Source organism: Pogona vitticeps, chromosome 1, assembly GCF_051106095.1.
Source record: "Pogona vitticeps strain Pit_001003342236 chromosome 1, PviZW2.1, whole genome shotgun sequence".
Taxonomy (NCBI): Eukaryota; Metazoa; Chordata; class Lepidosauria; order Squamata; family Agamidae; genus Pogona; species Pogona vitticeps.
This window is the reverse complement of record NC_135783.1, coordinates 329,160,648-329,177,993: the sequence shown is the minus strand read 5'-3', so window position 1 is coordinate 329,177,993 and position 17,346 is coordinate 329,160,648. Positions and strand designations below refer to the sequence as shown.

General features: G+C 39.6%; 1 protein-coding gene across 13 annotated transcripts in view; it reads left to right on the top strand.

The window, feature by feature from the left end:
- EML5 (EMAP like 5) overlaps window positions 1–17,346 on the top strand; it is a 108,083-nt gene that overhangs the window by 89,195 nt on the left and 1,542 nt on the right. For 4 of the 13 annotated variants that reach the window (XM_072986531.2, XM_020811408.3, XM_078383717.1 and 1 more), the window contains 13 exons: window positions 192–270; window positions 727–856; window positions 1,003–1,101; window positions 3,286–3,306; window positions 6,647–6,820; window positions 8,855–9,063; window positions 10,437–10,594; window positions 10,834–10,948; window positions 13,811–13,999; window positions 14,212–14,384; window positions 15,221–15,383; window positions 15,894–15,997; window positions 16,776–16,929. In XM_072986531.2, coding sequence (XP_072842632.2) covers window positions 192–270; window positions 727–856; window positions 1,003–1,101; window positions 3,286–3,306; window positions 6,647–6,820; window positions 8,855–9,063; window positions 10,437–10,594; window positions 10,834–10,948; window positions 13,811–13,999; window positions 14,212–14,384; window positions 15,221–15,383; window positions 15,894–15,997; window positions 16,776–16,929 — 1,768 coding nt within the window. Of the gene's footprint in view, window positions 1–178; window positions 271–726; window positions 857–1,002; window positions 1,130–3,285; window positions 3,307–6,646; window positions 6,821–8,854; window positions 9,064–10,436; window positions 10,595–10,833; window positions 10,949–13,810; window positions 14,000–14,211; window positions 14,385–15,220; window positions 15,384–15,893; window positions 15,998–16,775; window positions 16,930–17,346 lie in introns of those variants that run through there. The other 9 variants (XR_013540786.1, XR_013540787.1, XR_013540785.1 and 6 more) reach the window with 9 other exon arrangements.

Sequence of the window (17,346 nt, the reverse complement as noted above, 5' to 3'; positions counted from 1 at the left end):
AACCGCTAGGTTGGCGGGAAAGTAGCCTTACTTAAAATATGCAGAATGAAGAAGCCCTTTTATATATAAAGTGGGCCTCCTAGTGAAGTACATTAACAGTTTTCTCTATGCAAGTGACAGTTCAGAAGATGCTGTTTTAGTACTGAATGGGTGACGGACAACCTTTTCTTATTCACAGTTCTTTGTTTCAGACCACCAGTTAGTAGGGCATTGCCTCAGCCTGAAAAACTTCAGACAAATAACGTTGGGAAAAAAAAGAGACCTATAGAGGTAAAGAAAATTGTTATTCCTTTTATTATCTTCATTTTAGCAGAAAGAAATGAGATGCATCTCACTCAAAAACACAATTAAACAGATCCTAGGGGCTCTTTTTGGATAAGCAGGGAGAATAACTGATGAGGTGGTGGTCTTATGCAAACTGAATTACTCTGTGTCTGTTTAAAAAGCTCTTTCAGCAGCCCAGGACAGATTAGTGAAAGGGCACAAGGGGGAGGGGGCAAGGTTGAGGAGTGAAATGGGCTCTCTATCAAGTAGAGTGATTAGAGGACATGCCCTCTCTTCCCCTCTTCTGTATATATGGTGACATAGATTATAGGATTCTCCTTGGTGTTTTCAGACCTTATTAAAATTAAAATGACATTCATTAAATGATGTAGGGATAAAACAGTGAAATAGCATTTATTTGCAAGGAAGCTTTAAGACTGTGGTGATCATCTGTTTTCTTAGGATCTAGTACTGGAGCTGGTGTTTGGATATCGAGGTAGAGATTGCAGGAATAATGTGCACTATCTGAATGACGGTGCTGACATCATATATCACACTGCATCGGTTGGTATTCTGTACAATGTGGCGACAGGTAGGAAACATAGATACACAGTATTTTCTGCCACAGATTATTCATACTCCCCTTTTATACTGATAAGTGTTTGCCCCCCCTTATCTTCCCCCCACAGATGTGATATTGTACTTTAAATGACATACTATATTTGTTTTCCTCTTCAGGTTCTCAGTCTTTTTACCAGGAACACAATGATGATATTTTGTGCCTCACTATCAATCAGCATCCCAAGTTTATCAACCTTGTGGCAACTGGCCAAGTAGGTATGTTTGTATTGTTAAAAAAAAGAAATTAATACATAAGCATGAAAAGTTAGCTGTGTGAATTCATAGATAGAAGAAAGCAATCACTTGTGCTGCTCCTGTTTGTATGAATGTTACTCAGTTACCTGTGCCAACTATACTTTTTCTTATATCACTAAGAATTCTTTATACTTTCAAACGAATGCTATTATTTTCATTGTGACATTCACTAAAACAAACTGAAACTGTTAAGCCCCATTTAAGTACAACACACGTTCATATTTTTATTCCATACCTGGTATAATGTAGACTACTATGTACATCGTGCACATAATTAGTCTTAACTAGTGAAATGCCCATTACTATGGGAAGGGGGAAGGATGTGTATTTTGCACAAAACTGACATATTTCTGCATGCAATTCACATGCTTTGTCTGTGAGCTGTAAAACACAACATTGTAGTTTGTACTTTCACTCTAATATTCAGCTGTCCCAGATAATTAAAGAAGCCTTTGGTGAGCTGTCTCACCAGAGGATAATTTGGCTATTTGCCTCATCCTGCTAAATAAAATGCAGCTGTGTGGTAATAGCGTTTTACTGTTTCCTATAGAACTCAGTGGACCATTTACTTACCTGGAGAAAATAAGAGGAACATCTGTAGCACTTACCTGGAACAGGGAGCTAATGCCGATCACAAGGAAGGGTTGAAATTTGAAAAAATACTGGTCATAATGGACAAGCTTCCCATTTTATTATATAGTTAAAAAACATTGAAACTATAAAAATTGAAAAGCAGTAATTGTAAATAATCTGATAGACAATAATCAGAACAAGTTCACACTGAGGTTGATTAAATTATACAATATTAAAAGTATATTTCTCTTGTATTACAATCCTTTGGAAAGACTTGATCATGCAATACCCTTACTTGTAATACCTTTACATGTATAACAGTGGGTAGGAAAACATTTGTAGAATGTATGATTTACATTGGTGTTAAATACATTCTTGAATGAGACATTTAGCCAGAATTCCTGTTATAGAACAGATTTTGAGACTGAAATCTGTAACATCATCACAAACATAGCAAACCTGCCTTTGGTTCAAATGGCAAGTTTTAAGGCATGTTCTAGGAACTAGTATGAAGTATTGGAACTTGAGTTCATGCACTCAGTTCCCTGAACCTTTTTGTTTAACAGAGTAAAGAAATTTACTTTTTCAAAAGAACTGTTTTTAAATTAACATTGACCTTGTAAGCATAAGATTTCCATTTCCATACAAAAACTTCTAATTTTTAAAAATGGACTACAGCTCTCAGAATTCTGAGTCATAGTCCAAAGAAATAACTTTTCCATCCTCTGGAAAAAAAAACATAGAATTTTGGATTTGAGTTGTGAATTGATCACCTCATTAGTCTTGCAATTATATTGCAGGATCTGTTGTATCCTTGGATGTTTTGTCATATTTAGGAACACAATAGGTGGACTGAGGCACAATGATCCTGTTCCTTCTACTATACTCTTGAAGACTGGAAATGTATTTCCACTCCACCTCTCTGTCTCTTACGCACACAATAACTGAATTCCTGTTCAATGGAATTTATAGTTTGCAATCACATCTGAAGTACAAATTATAGGTTCTAAATGCTGAGTTGGAGGACAAACACAAACCACGATTCAGAAGCAGCAGTAAATTGCGGTTTGTGTTAAATAAGGAATTACTTCTTGAAAGAATGTACAATTGTGAAGTGCGAGTACACATGCCCTAGGCTTCCTTAATTTAATGTCCATTTGTGGTCTGTGGTACTATATGTGTACTATCGATTAATAACTAATATGATTGCCGCCTTGTATTTCTTCTGGTTGTTCTCAACTGTAGTAAAAACAAGAGTATTAGTACATCTTAACAAAGCAGTATTGCTCTGCCTACAGCTGCCAATTCCATGTAACTCAAACTTGTGCTAACTTTGACTAACTGAAACATGGTTGAAGAAAAGACATCCATACTTATTCAGTACCTTCTCTTCTTGGGAGCAACAGCTGCTATTCATATATGGACAATTAGTGTCAGCTTAGATATTCAGTACTTGCCATACAACTGATGATGATTCTGAAATCAAATCATAGATTTTAACACCTAGTCTCCTTTAGTTTTTTTCCCCTTCATTCTCGTTATAATTATTTTTCTGCTGCTTTTCCATTACAGGAGACTCAGCAGATATGTCAGGTAAGGGAAACATCATTTTAACATTTTCAGGTTTAACTAGGCTTTTTGTAGTTATTATTAGTGTTTTAGATAGGTTAATTGAATATATTACTGTGATAGTAAAACGGCACATCATTAATTCCATTAGGACTAAACAGAAAATTAAACGAATTATGTGTATACAAGATTTAATGCAGCAAAATCAAATATTCAGTTTTACTGTATTCGACATTTGTTTTTATAAGTGATTCTGAGCCTAAATTTCAGTGTACATTCCAAAAAATTCACTCAGTTTCTGGAACGTTATTGGGGCTGAAAATTCTTTTCTAAATGAATATTATTTTTAATGTATCTATTAGCTGAGGCCTTGGTGACTGAGTCAATAAATAAATCATCTTCCATGTTTATTGTATTGTTGTCATGCAGTTGTTGTTGTTGCTTTTACCAGTGATCCAAAATGGTTGTCAATAACAACAAATTTGTTTCGTGGAATTTCATTTTATTTCTTTTGAGTCATAGTCTTGGTGGCAATTTGTTTCCCAGCACTGATTTTGTATTTTTATCGCCATCTTGCATGATTGAGTAGTCATATTTTGTATACATCTGTAAAATATCCAACAGAAAAGGAAAATATATATGCAGTGATTGTTATTTCTTCTAAACTGTATCAATGTGACCCCTATGTAGTACTGACCTAGTGCTCTACAACTTACACAGGGTTATGGGAAATGTCTTGTGCGAGTTTCAAGCAGTAAACACAGAATACCTTCTTTTGGACTCTATAGCCCATGATGGTTTGGGGCACCCATTGCTATAGTCTACTCTAATACAAAACCACGTTCACTTATGATAACTGAAATCAACACTATTTTTGTCATTCATCTATTGTATTGGAAGTAGTTGGGTAGTGTATGTAACTCCTACCATTACAGTACAGTGGTGCCCCGCATAGCGAAGATAATCCGTGCAGCCAAAATCGTCGCTATACGGATTCGTCGCTATGCGAAATAAAAAAGCCCATAGGAATGCATTAAAACCTGTTTAATGCGTTCCTATGGGCAAAAAACTCACCTTTATGCAAAAATCCTCCATACGGCCACCATTTCCGCTGCCCGGTGAGCGAGGAATCAGGGCGAAAACACAGCGGGCGGCCATTTTGCCATCTTCTCCGCTCCAGCCACTCGCCCTCCCCACCTCACAGCTGATCGGCGCTTTGTCGGGGTGTGGGTGGGTGGGGGTGTGGCAGGGGCAGGCCCACCCCCCAGAGCCCCCCTCATGCCACTTTCAGAAGCCTCCTGGGGCTTTTTCAGCAGTGAAAATGCACCTCTGAAAGCCCCGTTTTGCCGCGGGGGGCGGGCCGACCAGCTGTGCGAAAACGGGGCGTTTGCAATGATTGCTTCCCCCTCTCATTGCAAACGCCCTGTTTTCGCACAGCTGATCAGCAGGCCTTTGCGAAGATTGCGCGGCCCTGCCGAACAGCTGTGCGAAAATGGGGTGTTTGCGATGATGGGGGGGAGCCATCATCGCAAAGCGATTTTTCCCCATAGGGAACATTGCAATTCGATCGCAAAAGCGATCGCAAAATCTTCATCGCTATGCGGATTCGTCGTTAAACGGGGCGCACATTAAGCGAGGCACCACTGTATATTCAGGAGCAGAATCTTAGACTGTACTGTTAACATACAGTGGGGTCTTGACTTGAGAACTTAATCCGGATTGGAAGGCGGTTCTCAAGTCAAAAAGTCTGTAGGTCAAGTCTCCATTGACCTACAGTGCATTGAAAACCGATGAATCCCGTAACAGGCCGTTTTTGTTCCATTTTGGTTTTTTTCTGGTCTGTAAGTCAATTCTCAGGCTGCAAGTCAAACCTAAATTTTGCAGCCAGAGAAGTCTGTAACTCAAAAAGTCTGTAAGTCAAGCCATCTGTAAGTCAAGGGTCCACTGTAGTTTCAGCAGACTCATGACAGTTTGCCATGGGCCATTGTAGGAAGACAGGTGGAAAATGTATGGAAGATTTCACTCTAAACATGAACTGATTCCTCTGGGAGAATGAAGTTCATGTATTTAAGTTCTCAGACAACTTAAATACATAAAGTCTCAGAAGTCTTTCTTTAATGTCTTCATGTTATATAGCTTGAACACTATATTATAAACATATTATTTATCATTGTAAAAGAATATATTTCACACTCCATATTTTTTTCAATTTGTCCAGAAGAAAAAGGCTTTGGGAAAAAAAATTAAAAAATTCTTCTTCCCCTCCTTCCCATCTCTATTCTGCCCCCACCCCAAAATTAAAGCTTTCCCTCCATACATACTTGGTTTCCTTGCTTTAAAAGTAAAAATTCATGTGCATGAGTAATTGTAATTAAAAATAAAAAATGAGTCCCTTCACTGGGAGAAAGGCTATGTAAAACACAATAAATTCATAACTTCCTGTTGGATATTTGTGCTTTCACAAGAGTAATTGCAGAAGTTGTTGACAATGTTGTGCACATATGGTGTGTTTATAACAGATCTTTCTTGGAACACAGGAAAGTAAAATATTTTGTATTTGCAAAATAATGTTACTCTTTAAAATGTCAGTTTTAGAGAGCAAGATTAATTCTCAAGCATTAACATCGGAAATTTTAGTTTCACAGCCATGTTTTCCTGCAAACTCCACACAGAACTTGACCTACAGTGGTAGCTTTCTGTGACATTGGCACATGCACATTTGTAAACAGTGTTCTCAGACTTCAACCACCCACCATATAATTCCCCCCCTGCAAAAATAAAAATAAAAAAATCAGCTGGAACGCGTCCCCTCTCCCCCCCCCCGCAACCAATTTAATGTACTGCAACCAAAAAAATAACCCAAAACAAAAACCCCACACCATTATTTAGTGAGCCATGATATGGAGAAATGGAAAAAACATTCCGTCTGCAATCCTATGGATTAGCATACTGAGTTAAAATTGTTGAAGATTTGGTGAGTCAATTCCTCTATAAATTTCACTAATTCATTTGTGTCAGGAAATGCTTGCAAATGCAAAAAGTATGTTTTATTTTATTTTAATTATATATGATTTTGTTTGCTTTTATTTTACCATATATTTCATACCTCAGGGTGTTTGAGTGGAACAGTCTTGATTCTGCGTATACAAACACTTCTTTGGCCATAGGCCATTTTTATTGCCTGCAATCCTTCTGGTTAACAAATACCCATAATTCACAGAGTACACGTTAATGTTTGTGTGTGTGTGTGTGTGTGTGTGTGTGTGTACATGAGAAACTGAAATTATTGTAACATTTTAAGTATTTAAAATCCTATAAGCTTTCACTAGCAAAATAAATTACTGATGTGCTTTTATTTATTCAGCCACAGCACCTTGTATTCACGTGTGGGATGCAATGAATAAACAAACACTGTCTATACTGCGATGCTACCATTCGAAAGGAGTTTGTTCAGTTAGTTTTAGTGCTACTGGCAAGCTTCTTCTCTCTGTAGGGCTGGATCCTGAACATACCATTACCATTTGGAAATGGCAGGAAGGTAGGAACATCTTTTGTTCATAAAAAAAAGACATTTGTATTATAAATTAAATAACTGAAAACACTCCCCCAAAAAGTAACATCAAATTCAACGTAATTAACAAAAATATTAAGTTCATTATTTTTCCTTGACATCTTTCACCAGTGGAATTATTTTTTTCAGCAGCAGTCCAATCAATGAACACCAGAGTCTCTTATCCAACTTGTATCCTCAGTTAGCTGGACTGAGTAACTGTGGGGACTTGTGTGGTTGCAAAATATTGCCTCTGTGGTTGTTGTTTTTTTTTAAAGTTAGATTTTACCAAGTAGAAGCTGCACAATTATAAATTGTTTGATTCAATGGCTGAAATCCTATTTTTACAACTTATGACACAAAGGTTTGATCACATCAGCAGTGGCGATTTTCCAGAAACTAAGTACAGTGGTGCCCCGTATAGCGAGGTTAATCCGTTCCGGATTAACCTTCGCTATACGAAAACATCGCTGTGCGGGGCAGGGAAACCTATTGGAACGCATTAAACTTAGTTTAATGCGTTCCAATAAATGTCTAAACTTACCCCCTCCAGCGATGTTTTCGCTCCGGCGGCCATTTTGGAGCCGCCGATCAGCTGATCGGCGGCTCCAAAATGGCCGCCGCATGACCCGAAATGGCCCCTATCAGCGTTTTCGCGCTCTCCCCTTGCTTAGGGAGGTCGCGAAAACGCTGCGGGGGGGCATTTCGGGCCATCCGCGGCCATTATAATGGCCGCGGATGGCCCGAAATGCCCCCCCCGCAGCGTTTTCGCGACCTCCCTAAGCAAGGGGAGGGCGCGAAAACGCTGATAGGGGCCATTTCGGGTCATGCGGCGGCCATTTTGGAGCCGCCGATCAGCTGTTCGGCGGCTCCAAAATGGCCGCCGGAGCCCCAATCGTCGCAAAGCGAGTGCGGCGATTGGGGCTGATCCGTATAGCGATCCCCAAAGAGGGATCGCTATACGGATTTTTCGTTAAGCGGTGCACTCGTTAAGCGAGGCACCACTGTATGTCCAGAATCTTGCCTGGAGCTCCTGAGGCTCCGATGTAGTTACTTCCTTTGTCAGGAAGCCATGCAGGAAGAGGGGGTATAGGATGGCGGGTGGAACTCTTTAATTCCCCAAAATCATCTGATTGGTAGCAGTAAAGACATTCCCCTCCCATCTCATGGCCTCTAGTGGTTTTTTGATCATGAAGATGATCAGGTGGGAGTCTCAACACTATGGCGAGGACAATCAGAAATGTGTAATTTCTGAATAATTGCTGATGCTGCCACTGATCTCATCAAACTTACACAGGCATAACTTACATAATAGGATTTCAGCCATTGTTTAAATGTGATCTTATTGCTTCAGGTCAATAGAGGTCACCAGTTTTAAAGATATCATCAAAACCTCCCAATATATAACCTTCAGGACCCATGTCTTTATTCCAAATTGTCTTTTTAGGCTGAGTAGCCTAAAGACAATTTGCATTTTAGATTACCAGAAACTGCTGAATCTTGTTAAATAACATACTTTTAGAAACAGGCTGTATGAATGAGAGATGGGCACAAAGTGCTTCCCTTCTCTGCCTCTTCCGGCAGCCAACCAATCAGTGGCTGTGTGGCAAGGATCCCCATCCCATCTCTTTGAGTGTCTGGCTGCCAGAGGAGGCAAGGAAGGGAAGCCCGGGCTCCTACTTGGACTGAAGCACCAGCAAAGAAGGAGAACCCAGCTGGCATGCATTGAATTGTGAGTGGGGAAGTTGTCCGTGGAGAAGGGGGAGGGAACATACAGCAGCTGTAATGCTGTGCTGACGAATTGGAGCAAAGAACGACGAAATGCTTCGTGTCTATTTCTAATGCAGATATTTGAGATGTTTAGAAAACTAATTTGTTTAGGAAACAAATGGAAATAGCTTAATATCTAATTCAGTTTTTAGGACTTGAAACAGCAGAATGTTGTCTTACCATTCTTTTTCACTGCTTATTGGCAAAATTATGTGTATGTAACTTCAAAGCCTGATTTATGTTTCTTACTAGGTGCCAAAATTGCCAGCAGAGCTGGTCATAACCAGCGTATTTTTGTAGCAGAATTCAGACCTGACTCCGATACACAGTTTGTTTCAGTAGGAGTAAAACATGTGAGGTTCTGGACCCTTGCTGGAAGAGCACTTCTCAGTAAAAAAGGACAGACAAGTTCCATAGAAGATGCACGAATGCAGACCATGCTGTCTGTAGCATTTGGAGCTGTACGTAGCTAATGTTGTTTTTAAATAAAACCATTCATGTTGCCTTTCATGCTTCCACATTTTAATTATGTTACATATATATATATATATGACCTTTCTGCCTTAGGCAGTGATCTTGTGATCCTTTGGAGGACATACCAGGGAGCATAAGTGATCTCTCTCAACTCCTATGTAAAGGGAGATCCAACCCTATAAGCTTCTTCCTCAAAGGTGTCAGCAATTGTGCTGCCCTACCTTTCCCACCATCTGGTGGCAGAAACAACAAACGGGGTGTGGTGATGAAGTCTGGTTCCTACAATGGGAATATTTTAGAATGTCCTGGGCTTTGCAAGTTATTTTCCTTCCCACCAGTTCCCTGTCCGCCAACATTCTATCCTGCTGGTGTGAACCCACCAGGGCTGTTTCCTCTACTGGGGTTTTCTCTCACATTACTGCGGTTTTCAGAAGTTGCAGCCAGCATGATCTGTGATCAGTAATTAACACATTTAAAACCCAAAACATTTAGAAAGCACCAGTTTGCCTGTCTTTGGATCCTTATTCTCGTTTTATCAACCCAAATTTCAGTCTCCTTTTGAGGATAATATTAACTATGGCTCAACGTTAAATCTGTACTAATGTAACTAGAATTCCACTTCTGTAACTACAATTTGTTTCTTAACCAGAGATGGTGGCCAGATCATATTAAATTTGTTTGCTGGCATAACTCCAATGGTATAAATACCAGTAGCAAAATACAACTAGTTAAGAAATTGGTGGTTATATTTAAAATACAGATAAAGTAAATAGAGTAAATAATAAATAATTGCAACCCCTTCTAACATAGCTTTCAAGCTCTCTTCCAGAGTAAACAGTTTGCCTGCCTGTAGCACATCCATCTTGCCTAGATTAATCTTAGTTTATTTTCCTTCATCCATCTCCACAATTCAGAAACTGAATGCCATGAACTTGCCATAGAAATGAGGAGTATGGCTCAGCATCATCTACATATTGATGATATATTGAGTATTATTTCTATATTCATGCTCCAGATAATAAAAAATAAAGGGAGCAGAGCCAGAATGGTTCACCTTCTGAGACCACATCTGCTATAATGTGTCTCTTCTAGACTTAATAGTCTAGAAGGATGTCACGATCAGTAGTACTGAAAACTACTGGGAGGCTCTGGAAAAATGAGATTCCTTCCTCACCTTAATTCCCTGGTGTAAGTCGTACACCAGAGTGACTAACATTTTCTCAGTCTCAAAACTAAGCCTGAAGCCAGACTGGAATAATAATTTGGCCATTTTGTTCAGCACCAGTTGCACTTTCATTAAAACTAAGCATCATTGTTCTTTTCGAAATCATGTGATGAATATATTTTTCCCCCTTTTCAGAATAATTTGACATTTACAGGTACCATCAGTGGAGATGTGTGTGTTTGGAAAGAGCATATATTGAATCGAATTGTGGGCAAAGCTCACAATGGGCCTATATTTGCAATGTACACAACCCTACGCGATGGCTTAATTGTAACAGGAGGCAAAGAGAGGCCGTGAGTCCCCTTCCCTTCTACAGATGCATTTAATAGTTATTAATGGCTACATACATGTAGTAAATTATACTGTAAGAGGTCTGCATTTTAAGTATTAATATACATGACAACTTAAATCTTTTACTTGTGCATTTAATTTGTATTGTTTGGTTAATGAATTCTGTATGGGATTGGTGCATATGTATTCTAGTCACTTTTAACTATTCTTTTCTGTAATGTTATCTATTTATTTTCTCTAGATCAAAAGAAGGAGGAGCAGTTAAACTCTGGGATCAGGAACTAAGGCGATGCCGTGCCTTTAGATTAGAGACAGGACAGATGATTGACTGTGTTCGCTCTGTATGCAGAGGCAAAGTAAGCCTTGGTCTCTTTAGTATAATTCTAGACATCGTAGGCACCATTATGTTACAGGCAGATATATGGATAGGTATTGTATCTTTTGCCATATTTTGTATTATTAAACTAAATAGCAGAATCATTTTTTTTAAAAAAGAATTAATGGCATCTACATGCTCAGTTACCCTGGTTTTGTATTTTCTCCGTGTATTAGTAATATTTTTTATTTGCCCATTTACTGTCTAAAGCAGGGCTGGAGAACTGTTTTTGGCACATAGGCCAAGTTGGTCCTGAGAAGGAGTCAGTGGGGCTAGAGTCCAAACTGGGTAGAACTGCTACTGGCACATCTCCTCCTGCCATCATACACTCATTGTCTTAGCTCTATGTCCCATTCTCTCTTTCAAACACACATGCAGAGATGCACACCCCCCCCCCCAGGTCATTCATTCATATATATACAAACACACAGGTTACTCCCTTCCTGATGACTTTGGGAGGGGGTTAAACATCCCCAGCCAGTGTATCTCAGAGGGATAATGTGTGCTTCTCTGTTGCCTTCTCTGACTGGGAAAGGTGAATGTAGAGTGAAAAAGACCAATCCTAATTTGGATCTAACCTCATTGCCTCCCCACCTTTCCTCCTCACCAATGGTTTAAGGAGCTAGTGTTCTTTGAGTTGAGAGCTCAGTTAGTGACTACTCTCCACTTGTCTTCCTTCTCTAGGACTTTGTATGGGAGAGCACTTCATAGGAAGCTCTCACTGACCTAAACAAAACAGCACAATCCTGAATTTAGGCTGCAGACCAGAGGTTCCACATCTCTGCTCTACAGTGTCACTGACAGTGTCACTATGTCTGCCTGTTTAAATTTCTTTTGTTAAAATAACGACTGGACACTGGCAGACCACACCTATAGACCTGCCATCATTGGCTGGATGTATTCTGAAGTGTGCAGTATTGCTATTTTTAGCATGTATACATTACTAAAACAGCGTATACATTACGTCTACATTGGTTTGGACATGTCATGAGAATGACTGACAGTCGGATTCAAAAAGATCTCCTGTATGGAGAATTAGTGCAGGGGAAGTGCCCCAGAAAGAGACCACAGCTGCGATACAAGGACGATCTGAAGGCCTTAGGAATGGATCTCAACAGATGGGAAACTTTGACATCTGAGCATTCAGTCTTGGAGGCAGGTGGTGCAGCATGGCCTCTCCCAATTTGAAGAGGCACTTGTTCAGCAGGCCGAGGCAAAGAGGCAGTCCTGAAAGCAGCAAAATCAGGGAGCTGGACAGGGGACAGATTGTATTTGTCTTCAGTGTGGAAGGGATTGTCACTCTTGTATTGGCCTTCTCAGCCACACTAGATGCTGTTCCACATTACCATAGTCTCTCAAGACTGAAGGATGCCTACTGAGTATTGCTATCAAAAATATTGATGTATATAGCTGTGTTGCCACCAGAATCCTTTTATTCTGTAGTACAACAGGTTGACAATAAATAGCAGATGCAGCACAATTACATAAAAATAATTGACACAAACCAAATTCAGAATTAGATAAGATTCCACAAAAAGCTGAACTTAGTGCTTAGCTTAATTTTTCTGTCCATCTATTTTGAGTGACCCACTAAATTCTGGAGTTTAACCACGTCTTTATCACAACTGGAGATATGTCATAAAAATACAGTATAGGAAATTCTCTTTCCCATAATGACTGCACATCCTTAAGGCAGTGTGCCCCTTCTTCCAACACTCAGTGCAGTGATTGCATCTGGTGTTTAACTTCTCCCAGATTTCTTCCTAGTCTGGGCATTTAAACTACTCAGCCACTTCATTCTGATAACAGTAAAATCTTTCCATAAAGTATTTTGGCTAGCACAAATGCTACTGATATTTGTTTTTCCAAGCAGACTAGCTGCAGCCAAGAACATCAGCATGTATCTACTAATTTTAAATTTTTGTACCCTGGTTTGTAAGTAACCAGCCCCTTATCAGCAGAGGAGGTGTGGGGCATCGTGTCATCAGTACGCTGGTGACACCCAGCTCTACATCTCCTTTTTTCCAACATCAGGTGATGCTGTCCTGTCCCTTCAGCGCTACCTGGGGTTCGCAGCCTGGGGATCCATCTGGACCCTGCGCTCACCATAAAGACTCAGGTGGCATCCGTGGTCCGCACCGCCTTTTTCCATCTTTGGTGGATAGCCCGGCTGCGACCCTATCTCAGTGTCGGGGTGCTCACTACCTTGGTTCATGCACTCATAATCTCAGTATTAGACCACTGTAATGCGCTCTACATGGGGCTACTTTTGAAGCTGACGCGGAAACTCCAGGTGGTGCAGAATGTGGCGGCCAGACACCTTAGCGGAGCGAGAAAACACCATCACATTTCTCCTATTCTGGCCGCGTTGCATTGGCTGCCCATTCGGTTCCGCGTTGACTTCAAAGTTCTAATGCTTACGTTTAAAGTCCTAAACGGTTTAGCGCCTCGATACTTGGCAGAACACTTACTCCCATCCAGTTCTACTCGTGTCACTCGAGCGAGTCAGGAGGTGAGGCTGAGGAGCCTGATGCCGAGGGAGGCCCGGAAGGAAAAAACAAGAAACCGGGCCTTCTTGGTGGTGGCTCCTCGCCTCTGGAACAACTTACCTCCGGAGATTTGTGCGGCTCCCTCGCTGGACATTTTAAAAAATCAACTGAAAACATGGATGTTTAGGCAGGCCTCCCCTCCCAGTTAATTCCTAATTCTCTTCCCCTCCTTTTTGTGTTGTAAGCCACCTAGAGTGGTCGCAATGACCAGATAGGCAGGGTATAAATGAAACAAACAAACAAATAATAAAGATGTTGGTTTTATAACTTCTGTTAACTCAACATTGTTCCAGGGAAAAATTCTTGTTGGGACAAGGAATGCTGAAATAATAGAAGTTGGAGAGAAAAATGCAGCATGTAACATCCTAATTAATGGCCATATGGATGGACCCATCTGGGGTCTGGCAACACACCCCTCTCGTGACGTTTTCCTCTCTGCTGCAGAAGATGGAACAGTCAGACTTTGGGATATAGCAGATAAAGTAAGTGCAAACATGGTACTTGGGAAGTTTACATAGTTTAGAAAAATGGTCTTGTATGCTGAAAATATTTTTTATTTTTTCCTTAAAAATTATTCCAAGGGGCTATGCAATTGTAAAAAGAAATCACGACATATGCTTGATGTGCTAGCATTACTGAAAATAAATAGGAGCATTTTAATGAATCCTTCTTTTCACAAAATAAAATCTCACAGAAGATGGTGAACAAAGTCAATCTGGGCCACGCAGCACATACTGTGTCTTACAGTCCTGAGGGTGACATGGTGGCTATCGGCATGAAGAATGGAGAATTTATTATCTTGTTGGTGAACTCTCTGAAGATATGGGGAAAGAAAAGGGACAGGAGATCGGCGATTCAAGACATCCGGTGAGAAATCTCTCTTACTTCTCATAGGGCCTGTGAAAATTCTGTGTTCCTTAGAAGAATTATCTTCACAGAGAATGTCTTTGCTGCTACCTTGCAAATGATATTCATGAAGGACCCTCATGAATTGAAAACAGACCAAAACTGCAGTTCTGTACATGCCTGCTCAGACATTGTGCCATTGAATTAAATAGACTGTATTCCCAGACAGAACTGAGTACTAGAGCATCATCTGACCACTCATTTATTAGTGTTAAGGCTGTTGTTATATCTTTAATTCTTAAAAAGTAACTTTCTAAGTTCCTGGGTTGCATACTAAATTATTTGAAATCTTGATGCTGGAATTTTTTAAATCTTTAAATTTAATTTTTAAAAAATCTTTATTTTAATATTGGGGCTCTGTAACTGGGAGGGTAGATTGGAGAGGAAAGAGAAAAATAGTGTGGTGAATAGAAAAAAAGAAAAAGAATTTCTGGTGTGATAAAAGGCTTTAAAGGGGGTAAAAACATAAAAGGTGTGAAATCACTTGAAACACTTAGGACCTGCTATGGAGAGGTGTAGTTAGATGCAGATGGGTACATTCCATTCTAGTATATCTTTTAAAAAGAATTATGTATATTCCAATATGGTGTATAGTTTTTTATTTGAAAACACATTGTGTTATGTTATGCCTTATGTTAAAAGAACCCATCCTTTTAATATTTAACGTATTTTAATAGTACAGTCAGGGTACAAACTATGTAGCATAATGGGTTGAAATAAAAATCTGGTATCCCAAGATGCTCAGGTTCATGCCTTCTGAATATTAAGAATTCAAATATAGTTGTTCGTCTACTTAGGTTCAGCCCGGATTCTCATTATTTAGCGGTGGGTTCCATTGAAAATGCGGTGGACTTTTATGACCTGACTTTGGGACCTACCCTCAATCGAACAAGCTATTGCAAAGACATCCCAAGCTTTGTAATTCAAATGGACTTTTCAGCAGATAGCTGTTACCTTCAGGTAAATATAACAGAGGGTTTTTCTTGGCAGGTTTATTTTGTAAATATGGATGGTGATATAAAAAGTGTTCTTCTTACAGTCACACTATATAGTCATAGACATGGGAGTTGTGCCTGTGCAAAGCAGCATTTAACACAACTTCTAGATTAACAGAACTTCTGGAAGGAGAGCCTCCTGTTTTGAGGAAATATGTGTCCCTGCCTGGCTCGGAAGTAAGGCTAAGATTTTCTCTTCAGTCTTCCGCAGTAAGAAAGCCTTGTGGGACTGAGCCATGAGGCAGATCTTGAGAGCGATTGTATCCCCATAGGGACATGAAATCATTACACACTTAATTGCAGCCTCAAATTTGCTTGAATACCTAGAATGTCATACAAACCATGTCTTTGTTCCTTTGAAATTTTTAAGGAGCCACTGAACATACTTTTTGCTATTTATTATATAAGACTAGTTCCTCTTTCATATTATGTATGTATATTTTAAGTTTTGATTGCTCTGTATTAATTCTTCAAGGTCTCTACTGGGTCTTACAAAAGGCAAGTTTATGAAGTGCCTTCAGGAAAGCAGGTCCTTGATCAGTCCGTGATTGACAGAATAACGTGGGCCACTTGGACCAGGTAAGTTGACACAATTTAGCATTCTAAAAATACAGTACAGAGTTGTCTGAAAGAGTATGCACAGTCCCTACTGCTCGGAGTTTTTTTGTACTCTGTGACAGTCTTCCTAAGCATTTCTTATATGTTAAACTTCAATCCCCATCATTTCTAGCCAGCATGCCCATTTGAAGAACATGTCAGGGGGGAGGCAGTTGAGAAAAGCTGCTATGTGTCATGCAGGATCTCCCTAAGTAATGGAAAAGCAAGGGACACATTCCTTGTAGAAATGGTTATTATGCTTGGGAACCAGAGAGCACTTTAGACCTGTACAGTTTGTAAACCAGAGGATTGCAAACTGTGTTTGAAACAGTCCTCAGTGCCAAAAGCAATTGGACATGCTTGCAAGCAGACTAGTGCTCAAGCAAAGAAAAGCTGGTGCCCTACTAGGCGTGTTAAACTGGTTCCGTACTTTGAGTCCTTTTCTTAAGATATTTTATATTATAGTGTTATCACACTATGATAGGTACAAAGTGTGAATAGACTAGGACTAAAGAAACTTGGTTTTGAATCCCCAGTTGGATGCCAGCAGTGGTAAAACCGCTTCTTAAATGTCCTACTTACCTTGAAAATGATTTCGTGGTTGGCTTGGTGGCACATAACACTCAGACATGAAGTGGATAATTTGAAAGAATTGTAACAGTTTAAACTGACATCAACAGAATTTCGGCCAGTATCATCTACCTAGCCAACTATTGATGTGTTTGTGCTGCAAACGTAATTCTCTCTTGTTTTGTTTCAGTGTTCTAGGAGATGAGGTTGTTGGAATCTGGTCCAGGCATGCTGAGAAAGCTGATGTAAATTGTGCCTGTGTTTCTCACTCGGGAATCAGCCTTGTAACAGGAGATGACTTTGGCATGGTCAAGCTGTTTGATTTCCCGTGTCCAGAAAAATTTGTAAGACCTTTATGTTTGAAAATCATGAATGTATATATGCTATATATTAGTTAGGCATCTTTCAGTCTCTAAAGACTATGGTAACGTATAAATGTAGATTGTTGTACATGAAAAAAAAATAAAACATCCTCTGAAAATAAGCCCTAATATGTTTTTGGAGCAAAAATTATTATTATTATTATTATTATTTATTTAATTTATATCCCGCCTATCTAGTCGTGGTGGACTACTCTAGGCGGCCAATTAATATAAGACCCTGTCTTATTTTCAGGGAAACACAGTAGAGATAAACTGGTATTGAGAAAGGAAAATGTTAGATAGTGTTCCTTCATCTCCTAGAGTAGAACAGATTGCTCAGGCTCATTGTTCTGTTCAACAGGATCTCTGAGGAGTCTTATTGATTGTTCAGGTCAATGG